At 41.8% G+C, this 18,884-nt stretch overlaps 4 protein-coding genes across 5 annotated transcripts in view; 2 read left to right on the top strand and 2 right to left on the bottom strand.

The window, feature by feature from the left end:
* The first annotated feature begins 63 nt into the window (after positions 1–63).
* LOC134184000 (short-chain dehydrogenase/reductase family 42E member 1-like) lies at positions 64–2,653 on the top strand. The gene is made up of 11 exons (XM_062651598.1): positions 64–228; positions 285–380; positions 708–765; positions 1,010–1,125; positions 1,197–1,272; positions 1,343–1,425; positions 1,580–1,711; positions 1,781–1,846; positions 1,903–1,966; positions 2,281–2,357; positions 2,419–2,653. Exons 1-11 carry the CDS (start codon positions 64–66, stop codon positions 2,650–2,652), a joined length of 1,167 nt encoding a protein of 388 aa, XP_062507582.1. The 3' UTR covers position 2,653.
* Positions 2,654–3,031: 378 nt separating this feature from the next.
* On the top strand, positions 3,032–4,418 carry LOC134185088 (isovaleryl-CoA dehydrogenase, mitochondrial-like). The gene has a single exon (XM_062652876.1). The coding sequence runs from the start codon at positions 3,082–3,084 to the stop codon at positions 4,324–4,326; it is 1,245 nt and encodes a 414-aa protein (XP_062508860.1). The 5' UTR covers positions 3,032–3,081; the 3' UTR covers positions 4,327–4,418.
* Positions 4,419–4,787: 369 nt separating this feature from the next.
* On the bottom strand, positions 4,788–17,352 carry LOC134185087 (unconventional myosin-X-like). 2 transcript variants are annotated; one of them, XM_062652874.1, is made up of 30 exons: positions 16,520–17,094; positions 16,302–16,409; positions 16,108–16,247; positions 15,873–16,039; positions 15,710–15,806; positions 15,574–15,651; positions 15,447–15,518; positions 15,298–15,382; positions 15,128–15,240; positions 14,928–15,057; positions 14,753–14,871; positions 14,339–14,695; positions 14,178–14,275; positions 13,863–13,938; positions 13,765–13,808; positions 13,653–13,709; positions 11,596–11,656; positions 11,455–11,535; positions 11,336–11,399; positions 7,327–7,378; positions 7,225–7,267; positions 7,094–7,159; positions 6,896–7,035; positions 6,775–6,838; positions 6,617–6,711; positions 6,387–6,554; positions 6,186–6,312; positions 6,025–6,124; positions 5,837–5,967; positions 4,788–5,027 (listed from the first exon to the last, which is right to left on the bottom strand). In XM_062652874.1, the coding sequence occupies exons 1-30, from the start codon at positions 17,016–17,018 to the stop codon at positions 4,995–4,997; spliced, it is 3,465 nt and encodes a 1,154-aa protein (XP_062508858.1). In that variant the 5' UTR covers positions 17,019–17,094; the 3' UTR covers positions 4,788–4,994. The 2 variants fall into 2 exon arrangements, with proteins under 2 accessions (XP_062508858.1, XP_062508859.1); XM_062652875.1 differs by lacking the exons at positions 4,788–5,027; positions 5,837–5,967; positions 6,025–6,124; positions 6,186–6,312 and having other exon boundaries at positions 6,413–6,554; positions 6,801–6,838; positions 16,520–17,352.
* Positions 17,353–18,769: 1,417 nt separating this feature from the next.
* Positions 18,770–18,884, bottom strand: part of LOC134184980 (uncharacterized) — a 5,983-nt gene continuing 5,868 nt past the window's right edge. The window contains exon 11 of the mRNA XM_062652756.1: positions 18,770–18,884. This exon is cut by the window's right edge and continues 303 nt beyond it. The gene's annotated coding sequence lies outside the window, so the exon portion shown is untranslated.

Here is an 18,884-nt window from a genome sequence, read left to right as displayed (position 1 = left end):
CCGAGGCTTTTAGGGCCATATTTGGCTGTGGTTCCGCCCAAACGCCTCGCCTGTCCCAACGCAATGAAGTATCTAGTGACTGGCGGAGGAGGCTATTTTGGCAGTAAATTAGGCCTCTCTTTGGCTTCAGATGGAGCTGACGTCTGTTTGTTTGACTTGAATATTAGCTTTGCTTGCGAAGACAGTGACAAGACGTCCAAACAATCCGGCGCGCTAACCTCGATGAAGGCAGACATTTCTATCTGCTAGGCTATGCGGTTGTTGTCTTGAATGGTTTTATGTAGGGAGACGTGTCCGTTCTTGACGACGTGCTGCAAGCCTGTAAAGACGTTGACTGTATCATGCACGTGGCCTCCTTTGGAATGTCAGGGCGTGACATGGTACAGTACAGAATATTAGAGGACAGTATTACAATAGCACAGTATAGAACAGTAGAAGGATCTCTCAGTATAATACAGTACTATAACACATATTACAGTACAATGCAATATACTTAGTAGGACAGTACAATTTACAAGTTTAAGTAGCAGAGTATATGTTTACTAGTGCAAATAGCAGCTAGAGTATAGTACTGTACAATACAGTACATAGCACAGTACAGTTAGTTGACTGCAGTACAGGGCGTTACAGTACAGTTGCATGCATTGGCAATGTTGTGTTGTGCATATGTGGCAGGTGCGAGGTTACTCATGGTTGAATGTATGTAGTTGAATACGTCACAAATTGAAGCTGTAAACATACAAGGAACAAAGAATATTATAGAAGGTAACAGAGCTACTTGGGTAGTATCTGCAGCTTACTTATTAATTTTGATTGATTAATTGATTTAATAATTGAGTGCACATTAATCATGATGCACAGAAAGAATAGTCACCTTCATGTCCAAACTGCTGCACACACAAACACACACACACACACACACACACACACACACACACACACACACACACACACACACACACAGTCAGATTACATCTACTAAAATCCTTAACAAAGTTATGCTTGTTAGCCTGTAGGAAATGTGGAGTAACAAGTTTGGTGTACACAAGCACCACAAATGTTGTCTTTTGTGGAGAACCAATTACTAATGGAGACGAGACACTTCCATATGTGCCTGATGAGAAAGTATGATTTTAGCTTTTTCTATGTGACAAATTGTGTTGATGGTGATACTAAATATCACTTAATTTGCACAGCATGTTGATCACTATTCTAGAACTAAGTGTATTGCCGAGCAGGCTGTTTTGCAAGCAAATGGATATAAAGTTGCAGGTGCTGTAATGGTGGCTATGGCTATTACAGCCAGGCCTTTGTGTTGTGGTTTTGAATACTTTTGTTTTAGGTGGGAAAACTCTGCACACTTGTGCAATCAGACCTGCTGGCATATACGGAGAAGGTGAACAACGACATTTGCCGAGAATAGTGGTAGGGCATATGTTCAAATCTAGTGATCCTGCTCTGTTATGCACCAAATAATATCTAATTAAACATAAATTATTTATAGTTTAGTACTTTAAGTAAGCCTGTTCCAATTGAGTGCGACCAGCAATGCTCTCTGTCACTATTGATGTTGTTACAGAATTACATTGAACGAGGTTTGTTCAAGTTTACATATGGGTCTAACAATCTTGTTGAGTTCGTCCATGTTGATAACTTGGTGCAGTCTCATAAACTTGCTGCTTTGAATCTGGCCTCAACTAATCCCACTGCGGTAAACAAACTGAATTATGTTTTGGTATGCATTGTTATCGTTGTAATTGATTCATTAATTCTAATTAAGGCTGGTCAACCATATTTTATCTCAGATGGTCAACCTGTAAACAACTTTGAATTCTTTCGACCACTGGTTTGATTATTCTTTGTGTAGTTTAATTCTACATTGGTGTTAAAACTGTTTTTCAGGTTGAAGGGTTAGGATACACATACCCACGCATGACTCTACCTGTCAATATAATTTACTTCTTTGGTAAGAATAGACGCACTTGTTGTTGTTGTTGTTGTTGTTGTTGTTGTTGTTGTGCATGTGTGTGTGTGTGTGTGTGTGTGTGTGTGTGTGTGTGTGTGTGTGTGTTAGACTCGACCCTGTCTCTTTCTGCCCGTGTAATTCCCCGGATTGTTAATCATCTCTACGCCGAGGCATGACGAGGGTGGAGAGTGACGGGTCGAGTCTATGTTCGTGTGCATGCGCACATGCACCCACCCCACCCACACCCACGTGCTCTTCATCATATTTCTGCGATATGCACAGGGATATGGAAATGTTTAATACTGTGTTGATAGCCTTCTTTATTGAATTGATACATGGTATTATTGGAAGATACATCTATAACTTTCAGCCTTTTCTGACAAGAGCAGAAGTATGTTTCCATGCAGTTTACATATTCATTATTCTCCTGATTGACTTTGCGATGGTTACAGGTTTTCAAAACTGGTGTTACACATTACTTCAAAATAGATAAAGCCAAGAAGGATCTTGGATATGAACCCAAATCTCATGACATGTTAGGTGTAGTTCGTTTCTTCAGACAGCAAGGTCATGGTCGTAGCTTCCATCACAAAAAGTACACTACAAGCAATTTGCTTCGTGATTTAGCTCTTGCTGCCATCGTTGTCATTATGCTTTTCAGTCTTTTACCTGTAGTTACTACATAGCTGTATGATTCAAATGAATAGTCAACAAGTCAGAAAGATAGTAAACAGCCAACTAGAGATACTGAGCTACAGTTTAGTCTGCATGCTATCAAACTGACTGGCTTCAGCCTTAGTATACTGTACATGTGGTTTCATGATATCAAAACATCATCAAAGCTTCCAACAACATACGTACGTTGTATTTCACCTAACATACGTGTATACTTATTAAAATTACAGAATTTCCGACTTTTGTCAAAAGCAGTTATTTCAAACATAAAATTATAGATAGACAGGATATTGTTCAGCGTACAGTATAAACGTACAATTTCTTATGGACTTCGGATTAAAAATGAGCAGCAGACAGCGGTAGCATACTTCCAACTGCGCATCCAAATAAGAGCTAGCACAGAGGCGTGACTCATTTGACGTCACGTGCTTTGTTTAACAATGGCGCTGGTGACGTCTCTGGCAAGATCTGCTCTTTGCCGATATCTGCGTAGCTGTAGACGCTTTTCGTCCTTTGTTCCAGTGGACGACGAAGTATGTGGTCTGAGCGAAGAGCAGCAGTCATTACGTTCTACAATCCGAAAATTTGTTGACGAAGAGCTTGCTCCACAAGCGGACGAAATTGACCGGAATAACGACTTTCCAGGACTAAGAGACTTCTGGACAAAACTTGGAAATCTTGGCTTGTTGGGAATTACGGCGCCAGAAGCGTATGGAGGCGCTGGGTTGGGATTTCTTGATCACTGCATCGCAGTGGAGGAGATCAGTCGTGCCTCGGCTGCCGTTGCTCTCAGCTATGGTGCACACTCGAATCTCTGCGTTAACCAGATTGTGCGTCATGGTAATGATAAACAGAAGGCCGCATACCTTCCTAGACTGATCAGTGGCGAGCATGTTGGAGCGTTAGCAATGAGCGAAGCAGGATCCGGATCTGACGTTGTCTCGATGAAATTGGAAGCAAGGAAAGCAGGAGACTATTATGTGCTCAATGGGACGAAATTCTGGATAACCAACGGCCCGGATGCAGACGTGTTGGTTGTTTATGCAAAGACTGATCCTGATGCTAAACAGCATGGCATATCAACGTTTCTCATAGAGAAGGGAATGGAAGGTTTCTCTACAGGACCTAAGTTGGACAAATTGGGTATGCGTGGATCCAATACGTCTGAATTGATATTTGAAAACTGCAGGGTCCCTTCAAAAAATTTACTGGGTGAAGAGAATAAAGGAGTTTACATCTTGATGTCAGGACTTGATGTGGAAAGGCTCATATTGGCAGCAGGTCCTATTGGAACCATGCAAGCATCTATCGATCTGGCATTTCCTTACCTTCACACTCGTGAGCAATTTGGAGAAACCCTCGCCTCATTTCAACTGATGCAGGCAAAAATGGCTGACATGTACACACGACTTAATGCATCCAGGACTTATACATACTCAGTTGCACGGGCTTGTGACCGTGGTCATGTCAATAGCGAGGACTGTGCAGCAGTCATACTCTTTGCGGCTGAGAATGCCACTCAAGTGGCACTTGATGCCATTCAATGTCTCGGCGGAAATGGATACATCAATGACTACCCAGCTGGAAGAATATTACGCGATGCAAAGCTGTATGAAATTGGTGCTGGGACAAGTGAAGTACGAAGGATGGTCATAGGACGATCCTTCAAGAAACTGTTTTCGTGACTTATGATGAAAATTAAGAATAGCTGATGCTCCTCAGAAATTTAATTAATCAGATCACATAAATTGATTATTAAATGACTAGATGTAACTTCTATTGTTTGCATTATCAGAGCATCCCAGAACAACATGTGGGTGACACACACACACACACACACACACACACACACACACACACACACACACACACACACACACACACACACACACACACACACACACACACACACACACACACACACACCACACCACACATCACACACCTATTAGCCTCACCTAGCCAGCCACTCCCCTTTTATATTTTTGGTAGACGGCATCAATGTAACATTTTAATTAAATCTTGAAACCTCGAAACCCCAACAAATCAACACAAATATTACATAATCTCATGCACCAGGTAATACAAATACAATAGAATATTAACAAGGCAAATACAAGATCCATGGTGTGACCTGTAACATGTATGCTATGTCAACAGCTTACGAACCAAAAGTAATTACTTTAATTACATGTTAAAATCTTGTGAAGCAATAATTTACTGAAGAATATATGATGTCAGCATCTACTATCTCTGTGATTAAAATCTCTTCTAGCCAGACAACAAATACATCATGCAATCATAAAACTCAAGTTGAACTACACCTCTTTTTTACTGTAACCTGCCAATTATCCTACAGATCACTCCCATCACGAGCACCTGGAACCTACAAAAAAATCAGTTGATAGAGATGATTAGAGGATGCTATCACAGAACATCAATTACTACATGATTGACAGACCTAATCCCAACCCAGAAAGCTTTGCATTTTGGTCTACCTCAATTTAGTAAACTATCAACTGACTGTTATCTAATATATAAAGCTCAAATTGTGTGTGTGTGTGTGTTCGCGTTTGGCGGCCACGTCTTGTGTCCGTTCGCAACCAAAATTGGCACGCCCATTCGGCACACACAGGGGAAGGTTTGCGTAAAAGAATTAAAAAATTATGCACCGGATCCCCTCTCGAGGGGTCGACCCCCGCGTAAAATTTCTTGATGACGCAACTGCTACACATTCCAGTTCATTCGAACACATGCCCACACCAGTCCCGTGTAGATCATATGCGTCGTCATCCTTCACAAAGCTTCGAGCAATCGAATATCTCTTGCCGACGAAACTTACTCTTCTAGCGCTTTTGTTTATCTCCAAATTCTGATTGCATTTGCTCCGAATCCAAGTGGCAACCTACACGTTTTCTGCAGCAAGCGCTACACGGGCAGTGTGTCGATTTCTATCGAAACAAGCGCGAAGAGCAAGATTCGAATTCATTCAGTTCATCCAGGACCTCGCAACAAAGATTGCACGTGACGTGTCCACAGACCTATCTTTACACTACAGTATCTTGCCCGTATGAAGGATGGGCCATGGATCCTAGTACTAAATAATGTATTGTCAAGAATGCAGTACCTGATTTAATTAATGCATTGAATATTAATTAATGCTTCTCAGCAAGTTGAAGCCAACTGCTCACTTACCCTCAATTCCATTAGTTGAGATGGAACATGAATTGAAACACCATGATGTTCAACTAGCATATATCCTCGCTGTGGTGAAGCACCGACCACATCAACTTGCTCACCTCTGAGCAGAATAATACCACCGTCATCTGTACGCGCAAAGCAACTACAGTTGAACAAACTAGAAAGATATGATATCAACAAACCATTGTAGTTTTGTCTCATCATTCGTTTGTGTGGGAAAGAAAGTTTCACATTCCCTCTAACTGTATATGGTCTACTAACAGGAACTGGAGGTGGTACATCCTAGCAATTAAAAACTGCACATCCACATTCAATTCGCGATTCCAGAAACTGTGACACAGACCATGTCTAGCCCGTGCAGGCAACATGTTTGCTTGACCATTTCAACATCATATTTATGAACAACTTGTGGATGATGACCATCTGCACTAGCCGTTTCACTGCTGGACGTCTCACCATTCACAGCATCACTACAGTTCGTGTAACACCAACGTAACTTCCCACACAGTTTCTAGTACAACTTCCAATCAGTAAGTCTGTTCACCTTGAGTATTTTCTTTGTTGTCCTCCACGCCGCTTCTCTTGCGACCTACCTGATGGCTTTGCCATTGGAAGCCTTCTCAAAATTCTCAAAAATCCCTTTTGAATCACATTAGCAGCTGCTTGCCGTTTGTTCATTCTATGCCAATTCAGAAGCTGTCGTAGCTTTTCCCTGAAGCAATATAATTTCTAAACCAACAGCTACAACGCACCCCATCAAGTTGATAATGTTACTTGAAAAACACTGAATGTGTTCCGAATGCCCAAGAATCAAGTCGACATGTTTGACCAGCTTCTTCCAGTTTCTGTTGGAAAGTAGTCATAATGGCCTATACAAAAAAGAAAACACTAATAGAAATATTTTCGAGCTTTACGTGCAAATACATATATACATGGCAAGTAGAGACAGGAGACTCACTGGTAAGACTACGTCCTGACGACAACAAACAACGATACCTGAAAAGACAAAGGCATGGACCAGTGTACTTTAGTTTACAAAGCAAGCTTCAGAACCTTCTAGCAAACTCTCTGAAATGCAGCCGATGAGCAAACCCGGACACTAGAATCTGTGCTGTCTGTAATACAAGCAAACTCCTCAACTGGTGAGTTACTACTGCACGATCAAAAAAATTTGCCTCCTCTGATATATTAGACTAAAAACAGTTAGTATAACCACCAATAGCAGCATAAAAAAAGGTAGCTACAAAACACCTTCACACATTGAATATAACGAATATTAGAATTGCCAATGGCACGCAGTAAGATGACGAGCTGCATCTACACAATAACACCACATCATACACACAGGTTTGCAAACTTCATTCACATCATCGAATTAGTACATTGAAATCCTGAGATAAAGTTCTTCTGGCATCATCCTTTGAGCTAAACACAAGTATGCACAAGAACATTTGACCATCTTATCAATTACATCAAAAACACACTTTGAGCCACTGCTTGATAAAATTCTTCTCTGCTGACCTTGAGGAGTAACACCTACAACATAACAACAATCAATTTTTCATCTAAAAGAACTTCCGACGACAGCATGTAAGATGACCATTTCAATTTTACACAATGTTTAGTGATGTCACAAGAAAATTACTGATAAACTTAGACAACCACAGTTACTCATCAAACTAACCGTTTATATTACTTTACTTTAAGTTAATTCTATTTCATAAAGTTATGAATACATGGGAAAAACCAGTATCTCCTGAAATGGACGCCTTAGTGGGTTGATTCCAACATTATTGGAAAGCTCACAAGGAGGAGGTTCCAGATCAGTTAATGAACACCGTGACTGGTTCTTTATTACCAGACACACTTAGTAACTTCCTGTATGACACCAGCTTGGCCCTGCCCTACTCTGGCATTTACACCAGGTGTCAGATAACTTCAAAGTCACCCCTATAATGCCCACTACTTGACAACTGAAGGGGGACCTACTTTGAACTATGAGTAGAACAGCTATAGCTAGCAAGCTTATGTTGAACCTAAGTTCACAGCTAAATGTTTCTATACTCGAACCGTTTATACCACTAGCAGTAATTAACTACACCCATCTCTCTCTCCTATTCGGGAAAAGACTTTACTTAATGTACACTGGATACCAATACTGGCAAACCCCCATAGAGTGAGATATATGTGGTGCAAGTACTTTATGCAACCATCCATTATACATAATACTAGCTCCCTGCCCCGTTCTCTGCAGGGGCAGATTAGATTATTAGGTGCCAGTTAATTAATTTAACATTGCATGCAACTTATGTTGTTGCATGAGTATACTGTTCTGAGAATTTCTCATTAAATTTAAGTATATCTCGTTCACATGCATTTTACTCTGTTCTGAAGAATTAGCAGCCGGACAGAATTCTCAAGAAGAATTTCATTCAGAGTTATATCCCATTCAATGATATCCCATTTTGAGATCGATTATCTCAAAGCAGAATATATACTGTTACAGACCTCGTTAGATAATATCCCGTTTGTCATGACCAATTTGAAACTTGTTATCCCATTGAAGACAAATTACAATTTACGTCACCACTGAAAAATTAGCAGTGAGTTTTCTTGTCTTGAATTAGCTCACTGTTTGCTTTCCAAAAACGTCGAAAAGATCTGAGAATTTATCAATATTAATTAATTAAAGTATATCTTGTTCACATGCATTTCAGTGCACGGAACAACCACGTAGTCTATCTTTCATAAGTACCCGGATAATCCCAAGCACAAACCATCAGCGAAAACAATCGGTTGTCTTGACTTTATAGCTGTTATCGAATGTGAATGCTCACGCTGGGTTACTTGCATTGCTATGGCAAGAGTTCATGACAAGCACCCCTCTAGGTGTTCGACATTCTCTTCCTGACGTACCAACGTTCAGCTACAGGTACAATAGAGTAAACGTGCTTATACAACTTGTCAGAGTGCTTGTACAACGTTTGCTGACAGAAATACACAGAACAATGAGTACGGGTAAGTATCTGGCAAAGCTCAAAAGCCTAAGTCCTGCCTACTATCATCAGCCTCGCCTAACCCGAGTCGACGAAACTCGCATTTCATGTAATCAATAGACACCCTCACAAGCAACAGTTTGGTGTTGCTCTTGCAAAGTGAAAAGAAAACACCAATGCAATAGCATGAGGGAAACAAATTGCCTTCTAGTAGTGGAGCTGAATGCACAGGAGGTTCAAAAGTTGGCTCCCGACCGGCAAGGCACAAAACCATCTAGACAAAAATTGCCTTGTCTGTACCCTAAACAACAATATATCGCCTCCAAAACAATCCACACACCTGAAGGCCTGATGGTTCATACAAAGGCGCCCGTACTTCGTAGTGAATGCACTTACAGCACACAGTACATTTCAAGACCAGCCATTTCCGCCTGCTTCATCATCCTCTCCTGTGCAAAAGAAATCACAAGACCAACGTAAACTGCTGTTAGCAATCGACTATTATACACTGCCTCCTATGCTGATCAAAACAGGGTAGCTGGTCATCTCGTTTCCTGAGACAAAATTCACGAACTGAGGTGCCATGCCATGGTGGTGACAAAATCAAAGCACGTCCGCTTCCGTCCCTCTCCTACAAAAACTCGTCCTGTTGCATCCTACCTATCGTTGAATTTATGCTCTAACCTTTTACTACACGTTGCAACAATGGAGAAGAAAAAGCTCTGGTGGCTACACAGATTATCAGTATAGTTCTTGACATATCAAGCACCCGAATACGGGAGATTGTAACACAACGACACGCACACAATCCGGGTCTTGCTTTGAAAGATAACGCGCAGACTGTTTCTGTAGACTGTTCTTATTCTGTTCTGAAGAATTAGCAGCCGGACAGACTTGTCATGAAGAATTTCATTCAAAGTTATATCTTGTTCCGAAAATTAGCAGGGATCAAGTATCCCATCCGGGCAGCGAAATCTTTGAAGTGACGTGCAGTTACTTACTCACCCATATATGGCTATACACACATGCTGAATCTTGCTCTTCTCACGTTTTTTGGTAGAAATCGACACACTCCCTGTGTAGCGCTTAGTGCAGGAAATTCGTAGCTTAGATTCTGTGCAACAGGAATAAGAATTGAGAGAAATGCAAGTGCATGAAGAGCGGCTTCAATCGCCAAGAAATCGTCGATCTCTGGAAGTGTTGGGAAGGACGACGATAGGTACAGTCCACATGGGACTTGTGCAAGTGTGCGTTCGAATGAACCTAAAGGTGTAACATTTGCATTGTCAAGAACTTTTATGCGGGGGGGGGGGGGGGGGGGCACCCATCAAAATAGACCCCCGTGCAATCTGAAGAATTCCAGCCATGTCACTGCTGGCTTGTCTAGCTTTGGCATGCACGGGCCAAGTTCACGTGCATGCCAAGTTCAGTGGAGATCAGAGGTGGCAGAGATACGACTGCCTGCACATACAGACAGACAGACAGCTCTCCTCTATATTCTCAATGTCCCGTTCTCAGCATAGGCAGATTAGACTATTAGCTGTTAGTTAATTAATTTATTGTCGTATACATTCATGAAATATAAGTCTTTCACAGAATTAGCAGCCACGGACAAAATTCTCATAAAGTTAACTAATTTAACGTTGACTGCAACTTTATGTTGTTGCACGAGTATCCTGTTCTGAGATCGATTATCTCAAAGTAGAATATATGCCATTACATATTCTGTTCTTTGCCTGGACTGATTGCATTATTGATTGTTAGATTATATCCTGTTGAAGACAAATGAAAATATAACTAATTGTCCCGTTTTGAAGAAATATATATCCGGGTAAGAACTTGAAAGTCATCTGCAGTTACTCACCTGTATTCATGCAATCAAAGGTCTTGTCTTCCATTTGACAGTCCAGTTGGATGTCGTCACTTCGAAGACGTTGCTGTCGTTGCAGGAAACAGGCGTATCGAATGGGGCGGGTATTGGAAGCGTGTATACGGGCAAACAAAGGGTAGGCGAATTTTCTCAAAACTCAGACATAGAAAAATATCTCGCCATCTTTGATGCCGCCAGCAATAAACGACACACTCAACGCATACCGTCCGAGGTCAAGAACGGGCAGTTTAAATTTGATGGAGATCAGATGTGCTGTTACAGAGATATTCGCACGCGAGTGGAGGCGGTAGGATCGGCAAGAAATCGCGTTGTCTCGAGAGAAGTCCAGAAGACGACGACAGCTTCACTTTCAACCTGTTTTGTTTCGACGTGCATGAGCCAAATTCAGCAGAGAATGTACGCGGGGCAGCAGAGATACGGGTGGCTACACAGACAGACAAACACATGGTCCTAGTTCTCTTAGAACTTGCTGATTTTTAGCGTAGACTGTAATAATGTCTTGTATAAGAAACATATGTATAGACAGACAGACAGACAGACAGACAGCCAGCCAGCCAGCCAGCCAGCCAGCCAGCTCTCCTTAATTAATTAATATTATAGATATACCTTGTTGTGGAAGACTCTTCAGGTCAAGTTGAAATAGATGATTAGCAAATCTGAAGTTACAATTCTACGAAATCATTGAGATTAACACACATTTTGTTTAAACAGTACAGCTCTCTCACCTGTCGATGAAAAACAGACAAAATATCATCACTCAAAGAATCCCTGTTATCTGACAGAAATTCCGATGCATCATACGCAACCTAGATCCCATCATAAAAATGAGAAGAATTATAGCAACATCTTGCGACACAGTCACGTACACTTCTGTTAAAATGCCTGATTCCAAACAATGGTTGCGATGCATCACTTGAACCAACATACCTACACACATATTAGATGACACAGACATCCAACTACTAAAGTCACTAGCTTAGCTACTTGGAATGTCACCCTCTGAGGTTGCTGAACATAATCACCAAGTAGTGTAGCACAACTTAAAAGTTCATTAGTTGCAAGGCATAAATATTTTATTAACACACTCACAGACAAACACACAAACAGACATAAACACATACATAGATGCACACAAACAGACAGACAAACAGACAGATAGACAGCCATGTTGTTATATATCTCGTCCTGCTTTTGTTGCTTCTTGGGTTTATGCAATAAAAGAGTTACCTATTTGTTATCCCGACTTTCAACCTGCTTTAGATCTTTTGGTCAGTTCCAAAGATTGTAGAGGATCAATATCAATGTCTTTGCATGAAGCTTGTGGTGATAAGATCTTACAGACTTATTGCACAAATTCCAACAAATTTAGAACGTAAGCTGACTCAGGAGATTATTGGGGCAGAGATGCCTTCTGTGATTGAGACAGTCAGTTGCATGAGAGATAGAGCAAGGTTAAGATCCACAAAGGGCAAGGGAGCAGGAGCATGGCTAAATGTTATACCCAGCTCAAGTAAGCTCACAATAGTTTCTCACGATTTTTGTTTGGCGGCTTGCTTGAGATTGGGTTTGTCTATGCCATTTAATGGCTGTGTCTACCAGTGTGATCACAGCTCTTACCTGGCCGGCTCGAGGTACCATCTCATGACATGCAATGGAGTGGGGTCCAGTTTAGACTCATGACTGCATTCTAAATGTATGGTCTGACTGCCTGAGAAGTCTTCAGATGCATCACAGACGAGAGCCATAACATCGCTACAGGGTGAGGTCTGGATGTGTCCTTGGCTCACTCATGGAGCAGTAAAGTCATATTCTCTTCAGAGTCAACAGAAGGTGCAGCAGCATTGCAAAAGGAACAAACAAAAGCAGAGAAGTACAGTAATGAACGTCTCCCTGGTGAAGAAGCAGTCAGATTAGTGCCTTCGGTCGTTGAACATTTTAGACGTTGGGTGCAACAGGCAGAAAAATACTTACATTAGATCTATCTAAGGTCTACACACGAGTGTGAAACAGCAACAGCTCACAGAAATGTAACTCAAAAGTGATATATATATATATATATATATATATATATATATATATATATATATATATATATATATATATGTTAATGCTTGGTAGGGAGACGATATCCAGTTTATTGACCGAGGTCTTGAGGGGCTCGATATTGAATAACAAATGAAGTACAACACCGATATTGCAATTCAGACAACACCCCAGAAATTACTGTTTTGGACTATCAATCTGGAAAGAGCATTGATTTAGATGTCTCAATGGCACATCCTTGGAGTATTGACATTCTAGCCAAGACTTCTCTGTTTGCATGATGGAGCTGCTGCTCTTCATAAAGAAGAAATCAAAGCCAAAAAGTACACGGGAGAAATGATACTCTGGTCATTGGGGTGAGAAAGCGTTAAAGTATCTGGACGATCTCTCACATCTCTCAAGAGATGAAAGTGGCCGAAAGAATCCTGCTGAGTTTAGATCATTTTGGAGATGTCGTTTTTCTGTTGAGTTGCAAAGATGTCAAGAGATGAAAGTGGTCGAAAGAATCCTGCTGAGTTTAGATCATTTTGGAGATGTCGTTTTTCTGTTGAGTTGCAAAGATGTAATGCTTCAGTGACGTTAAGAAAGCCGATAACATCTTAGGTGATCAAAAGCGCAGCTCAGAAATGGACACTTTCCAGGTTTTTGTTCATTACTTAAATAGTCATTGTACCCTGCCAGGGTCAACTGTAATGTATCATGTATTAGACTTTTAGCTAAGTTGCTTAGTTTGTTTTAGCTTGTAATAGTTCTGATTTAGCCTGTAATAGTTCAGATTTATGAAAATATACTTTTTTGACAGACAGACAGACAGACAAACTGACAGACAGACAGACAAACAGACAGACAGAATTTCCTTGATTTCTTTACAACAACTCACTTTGGGTTTCTGCCATGCCTGGCCCGAAGTTTCTCCATAAAGCTTTCTGTTGTGCCCCTACATCAGATGTCAATATTAGTAGATACTTGAAAACCAGCAGCTAACAGCATACTTCACAAACAGTGACTCTCGATCAAGCTGATCCAAAATACCATCCTACAGGAAAATGATTATCGAATATCACATGAAGTTAGACTGCCCTTATATTACCTGATCAACAATCAAATCTATAATAGGCTTGTTGCTCTCCAAAGGCATTTCTAGTGACAGCTCCACACCTTCACTTCTACACAAACATGCTTTCTTCAGCAAGTGGTTTGAAACTGTCTTACAAGAATGAAAAACAAGAAGTGGGTAAGAGGCAACCAACAGTGAACAGTGTAAATACCCTGAACACTTCCTAGTATCTTTGTGCCCTTATCTGCTAAAAAATTACATACTTCCCACAGTAACTTGTGGGCTTCATAATTGCTTGTCCTTAGGTAAGCTTCTTTTAGAAGTCCCTGCTTAGTAAATGTTACATACCTGATAGAATCAAATACATCAGTAAAAAGAGAGCTGGCAAACTGACTGTGAAGTGTCTCTGAGCAGAGATTTATGCATAAATGTGCTAGTCTACCTACCTGCAAGAAATATTAGCTAAACCAATAAACCACCAACAAACATTTAGATGTCAAATATTCTACCTCTGAGTTCTCAAAGCCAAACATATCCAAAATGCCAATAAATAACGATGAAGCAGAAGACAAGGAAGCATCAACACTCTGACTTCTCTGCCCACCAGATCGATTTTGATACGCTGGTCCAGCGGGACTTGAAGTTGTCCTAAGAATCATTGGAGACGTAAATTGTATAGGACTAGATCCTACTGGACCGGGTGAAAACAAGCGTGTTCGTTCGGGCGAGAGCACTCGACTAGTTTTTCCCATTGCAGACCCTTGACCAGTCGGACTTCGACGCAAGCATGAATTAGCTCTCCTCATTACAGCAGAAACAGTTCGACTGTACATTGACTTTGCCAGACAATCACGCGCTGTAAGAGCCTATGTACAAATACCATCTTCTAGTCCAATGCAACTGAATATTTTCTCAAAACCAACCTCATCTACACTGCATAGTGATTGCACCATTTGACCTCGAACATTCTTAGTTTTCAAAGTTAGTCCCTGCTTGAGTCGGTCAGAAGCAACGCCAAGAAGACTTCCGACTGATCTTATTTCTATCACAACTATTCTCCCACCAACTGCTCTTTTCATTCTAGTTATACTTACTAACCTTCTTCAGTCCTTAGAGCAACTGGCTGTCCTTCTGCTGCTTCTTTGAATTCTACATTTCCCAGCAACATTACTGCAGCCAAAATTCGCATTACATCAGCAAAAGGAATGCGAAGAGCAGCCATGCAGTTCTACAGTACAACCAAACAGCAGCCAAATTCTACACAAATTTCTTGTTCACCAATCACACTAGCAAACTACCTTAAAATGAATAAACTGATCTTGTTTAACTGACTTATCCTCTTCTGATTCAGGTTGATCAACTTTCAGGTAGTTCAGATTCTTCTTGGAGTAGCCAATCAAGTGATACTGAGCTGTCAGTAACATCCAACGTCATTTCAAAAAAATCCAATAGGCTGCATCAATCCAACCTCTTTCTTCTTGAGTCAAGCCAGCAAGCATCTGATAAAAGATGTGAAAGTTTCGTTCTTTACTGCTTTTTTGACATACCCGACCCTAGTAAACAATCACACTGATATCCAACACATTTCAGTCTGACTCTCGAGCACCACCCACCTACCTGATCGACATAGTACCAATAGCAAGCAGGTTGGACAACATTTCCCTCGATGATAAGCTCAACATACTGACCCTGGAAGTCAAATGACTAATAAAAACATACTAACAACTATTACAGAGCAACCTACCACTCTGGATGCATTTGAATTCCCTTCTGTCCATGCACAACCTAAAGATTGCATCATTGACAATGAAGCTGCAAGTACCTGACAAAAATGTACTATTGTGACACACAACAAGTTCACTGGTAAAATGTTCAAATACCTTGAACGTGTCAGCATTCTTATTGCCACCACACAACTGAAAAATAGATCTCACAAGCAGCTGTGCTGCATGGGTCTTCCCACTTCCACTCTCACCACTAAACCAACGCCCAGCTCACACACAATATGGCTTCAAACACACAGAACCAATATCCACAACTAACGTCAACACCATACTCTGACTCTCTCCACATTCAATAACTCCGTCCAACACCTCTCTGGCGACCGCCTCCAGCTCGGGGCTATAGCTACTGTGCGTCCGCAGAGTCGAACAATCGGCACCATCTTCAACATATGGATTTGTACTGACAAGATGAGGACCTAACCGAGTCTACAACATGCAAAGCGATACCGACAATCATCAATTATCGTCTCGGTAATAATGCCGTTCCCACGTACATAAGTCTGTCCGCGATCGAATCTTTCGTGGAGTGTTTTCAGTATCGAGTATTCGGTCAGTGGAGGACCGAGATGTGCGAGGTCGTCGACAACTATTGGTGTTGCTGTCTGCGCGGACGGCGTCACTGCTGGTTTCTTCCCTGCACCCACGCAAGTAAACAATCAAACCGGATGTTGACGCCATACGCTCCTACCTTTACTGAACGTTCCACGAGAGACGGCACGCACCGACTCCTCCATGTCCACATTGATTCTTCTCAATTGCACCAGCACTGACTGCTTCCTATCCGAGATCGAATCGCCTACACAAACACAAGCGAACAACTCTGACTCGCAATCAGCAGTTACGACGAGCTTTCATTGTCAATCAAATACGTAAATCACATCGGAAAACGATCGAATCGTTGCTTACCCTTCCGATTTCTTGCAACATTTGTAGCAGGCGACCGCTTTCCGTGCAGTCGCACAATGTGGCTACGCAGAATCGCCAGTTCGCGTTCGATCTCCGCCAGCAAGTCGTCGTCGAGCACCTGAACAGCGTTAGCGCCGCCAAACGCCGGTCCGTTCTTCGCCTCGCGACGTCGCAGTAATTCTCCTCGATAGCGACTCACATCCGTCTTGAGTGCGGCGTTCTCTTCCGCCAGTGAGGCCGCCAGTTTGCGCTCGTTGAGAAGCTTCTGCACGTCGTCTTCGTGCGTCGCTCGATAGTTCTCCGTCAGTCGAGCGTGGTCTTGCCGTTCGGCGGCCATTTCGTCTCTCAGATGTTTGATTTCGCTCTGGAGAGCGGCGTTGTCGCGTGTGAGACGCTCGAGAGCGAGCATGGCCGATGTGGCTATTGGATCTTCGCCTGCATTGCTCACTGGTGGCGGAGGACGACTCCTTGGCGTTGATGTACTTCCAGAAAATGCCATATTGATATGATAATATTTCGAGCCGTCCTGTGAAAGGTGGGAGAGCTCGGCAACGACTAGGAGCCCGTATCAACAGCATCAGGTAGAGGCACGCCCACCGACACAATGACTATGCATGTTTGTTTGCCAGACATGCATAGCTGCCAATCGTCCTGCAATTTGGCCCTCCATCCCGGCGTCCCGGTTGGGACACAAAATGTCCCAGGATTTCCTTGAACAGAGTCAGCCGAAAGAGTCAATAGTGAAGTCGAAGTCATACACACGTTTCGTCCTGATTGTAATGGTCTTTCGAGTTATTTTCTGGTCTAGTGGCTTCGGTTAGCTGCAGCACTTACGTTACAGTAAGCGCGAATATCGATGAGAACTGCGAGGCCGTGCCTTCTGCGCGTGCGTCACGAAAACAAGGGCGTGGCAGTTGGTATGTTGTGTCCTAGGAATGTACGCTAAATCCAGGGAATTTGGGCGTCCGAATCCCGGGGTTTCACGTCCAGAGGTTGACACTACCGCAGGTATGGACATGTCTAGCTAACTTCAACGCCGCACTTCGCATAGCTCTATCTTCTGTTCTGAACATGATTGGTGACGCCTACGCTTTTGGCTTTGTCCAAATTACAGAAAGAGTTCGTCAGAAGGTGACACTTGTACTGTACAGAAAGCATGTAGTCTCGTAGCCAAACCCTCTCCCACCGCGTTATGCAAAGACATCATACCATGCTAAAAACAACGATAACAATAGCGCATGCGCACCTCGGTTAAACGTTTATGATCTTTAATTAATTTAATCAGGATGTCCAGCTCTATGGAGAACTGGATGATTGGTTATATTATATGATGACAACAGTCCTGGTTTCATCCAGATCTAGATGTTCTTGTGCATGTCTTCTTTGAGGTTACAGTATAACAAACAGCATGCAGCCTTCATTCATTACCAAAGCTGCCAGTAATGCCGGAGCTGCTGCAGAAGCTTGCAAAGACTTGGTCATGCTGATAGAGGTACAGCATGTGCAGCTGGTGGTATCTTCTATCCACTTGCTGTGGAAACTCTGGGTCTCTAGACACCATAGTCTCAAGATTCTACGCTCTAGAGCATCGAAAATTTCTGCGAGTCACATGACGATTACAAATTGTTTAAACAATTTATTACAACAATTGTCTGCCAAATTATGGTCTTATAATGCTAGATTGGTTTACAACCTTTAAAGTTAGACATACAGTAGATGTATGTAGTTCAATTGGGACATGCATGCTTGAGTTGTTGGGATGTTGGGGTGGGAATGTTCATGTATGTAATCTATAATACCTGTATATTTCTACTAAGTCTGAATCATCCACATATGCACATGTACGTAGACCACCCACGTGAAGCCTCTTATGTTTACTAGAAAGGAAATTTTGAACGACACGTTTGTTAGGCCACTCTAAAAATACGTCTTACAATGTAGTTTCTGTTCCCTGTGGGCATGTTTTTGGCCTTGTTCACACAAATGATTATTACATTCACAGAAAGGTGACTGACATTTGTGTTTGCTCTTCCTTGCTTTATCTGAAATGCTGGATAGAGCTAATGTTTTTTATGTAGTGTCAAGGAAAGTGGCTGAAAAAGTTACTAATGCCTGCAGATGATATGACATGTATTCAATTACATATATTCAATTATGTGTATGAATAGGTGTGACCACAACAGGTTTAGATGGTAACTACTACCCGCCTGCATGATAACATGCTAGATCTCCAAACACCACTGGTCCAGTACAATTTGCAAGTTCTGTATGAAAACAGTTAAAAGCTAAATCTTAGGCCAATGCATCTACAAGAGTTTACATCGTAATTAATAAGGTAGATCTTGCAAAATAATTTGTTATGATG

Source organism: Corticium candelabrum, chromosome 9 (assembly GCF_963422355.1).
Source record: "Corticium candelabrum chromosome 9, ooCorCand1.1, whole genome shotgun sequence".
Lineage (NCBI taxonomy): Eukaryota > Metazoa > Porifera > Homoscleromorpha > Homosclerophorida > Plakinidae > Corticium > Corticium candelabrum.
The sequence above is the reverse complement of the archived record's forward strand: the minus strand, read 5'-3'. Positions and strand labels throughout refer to the sequence as shown.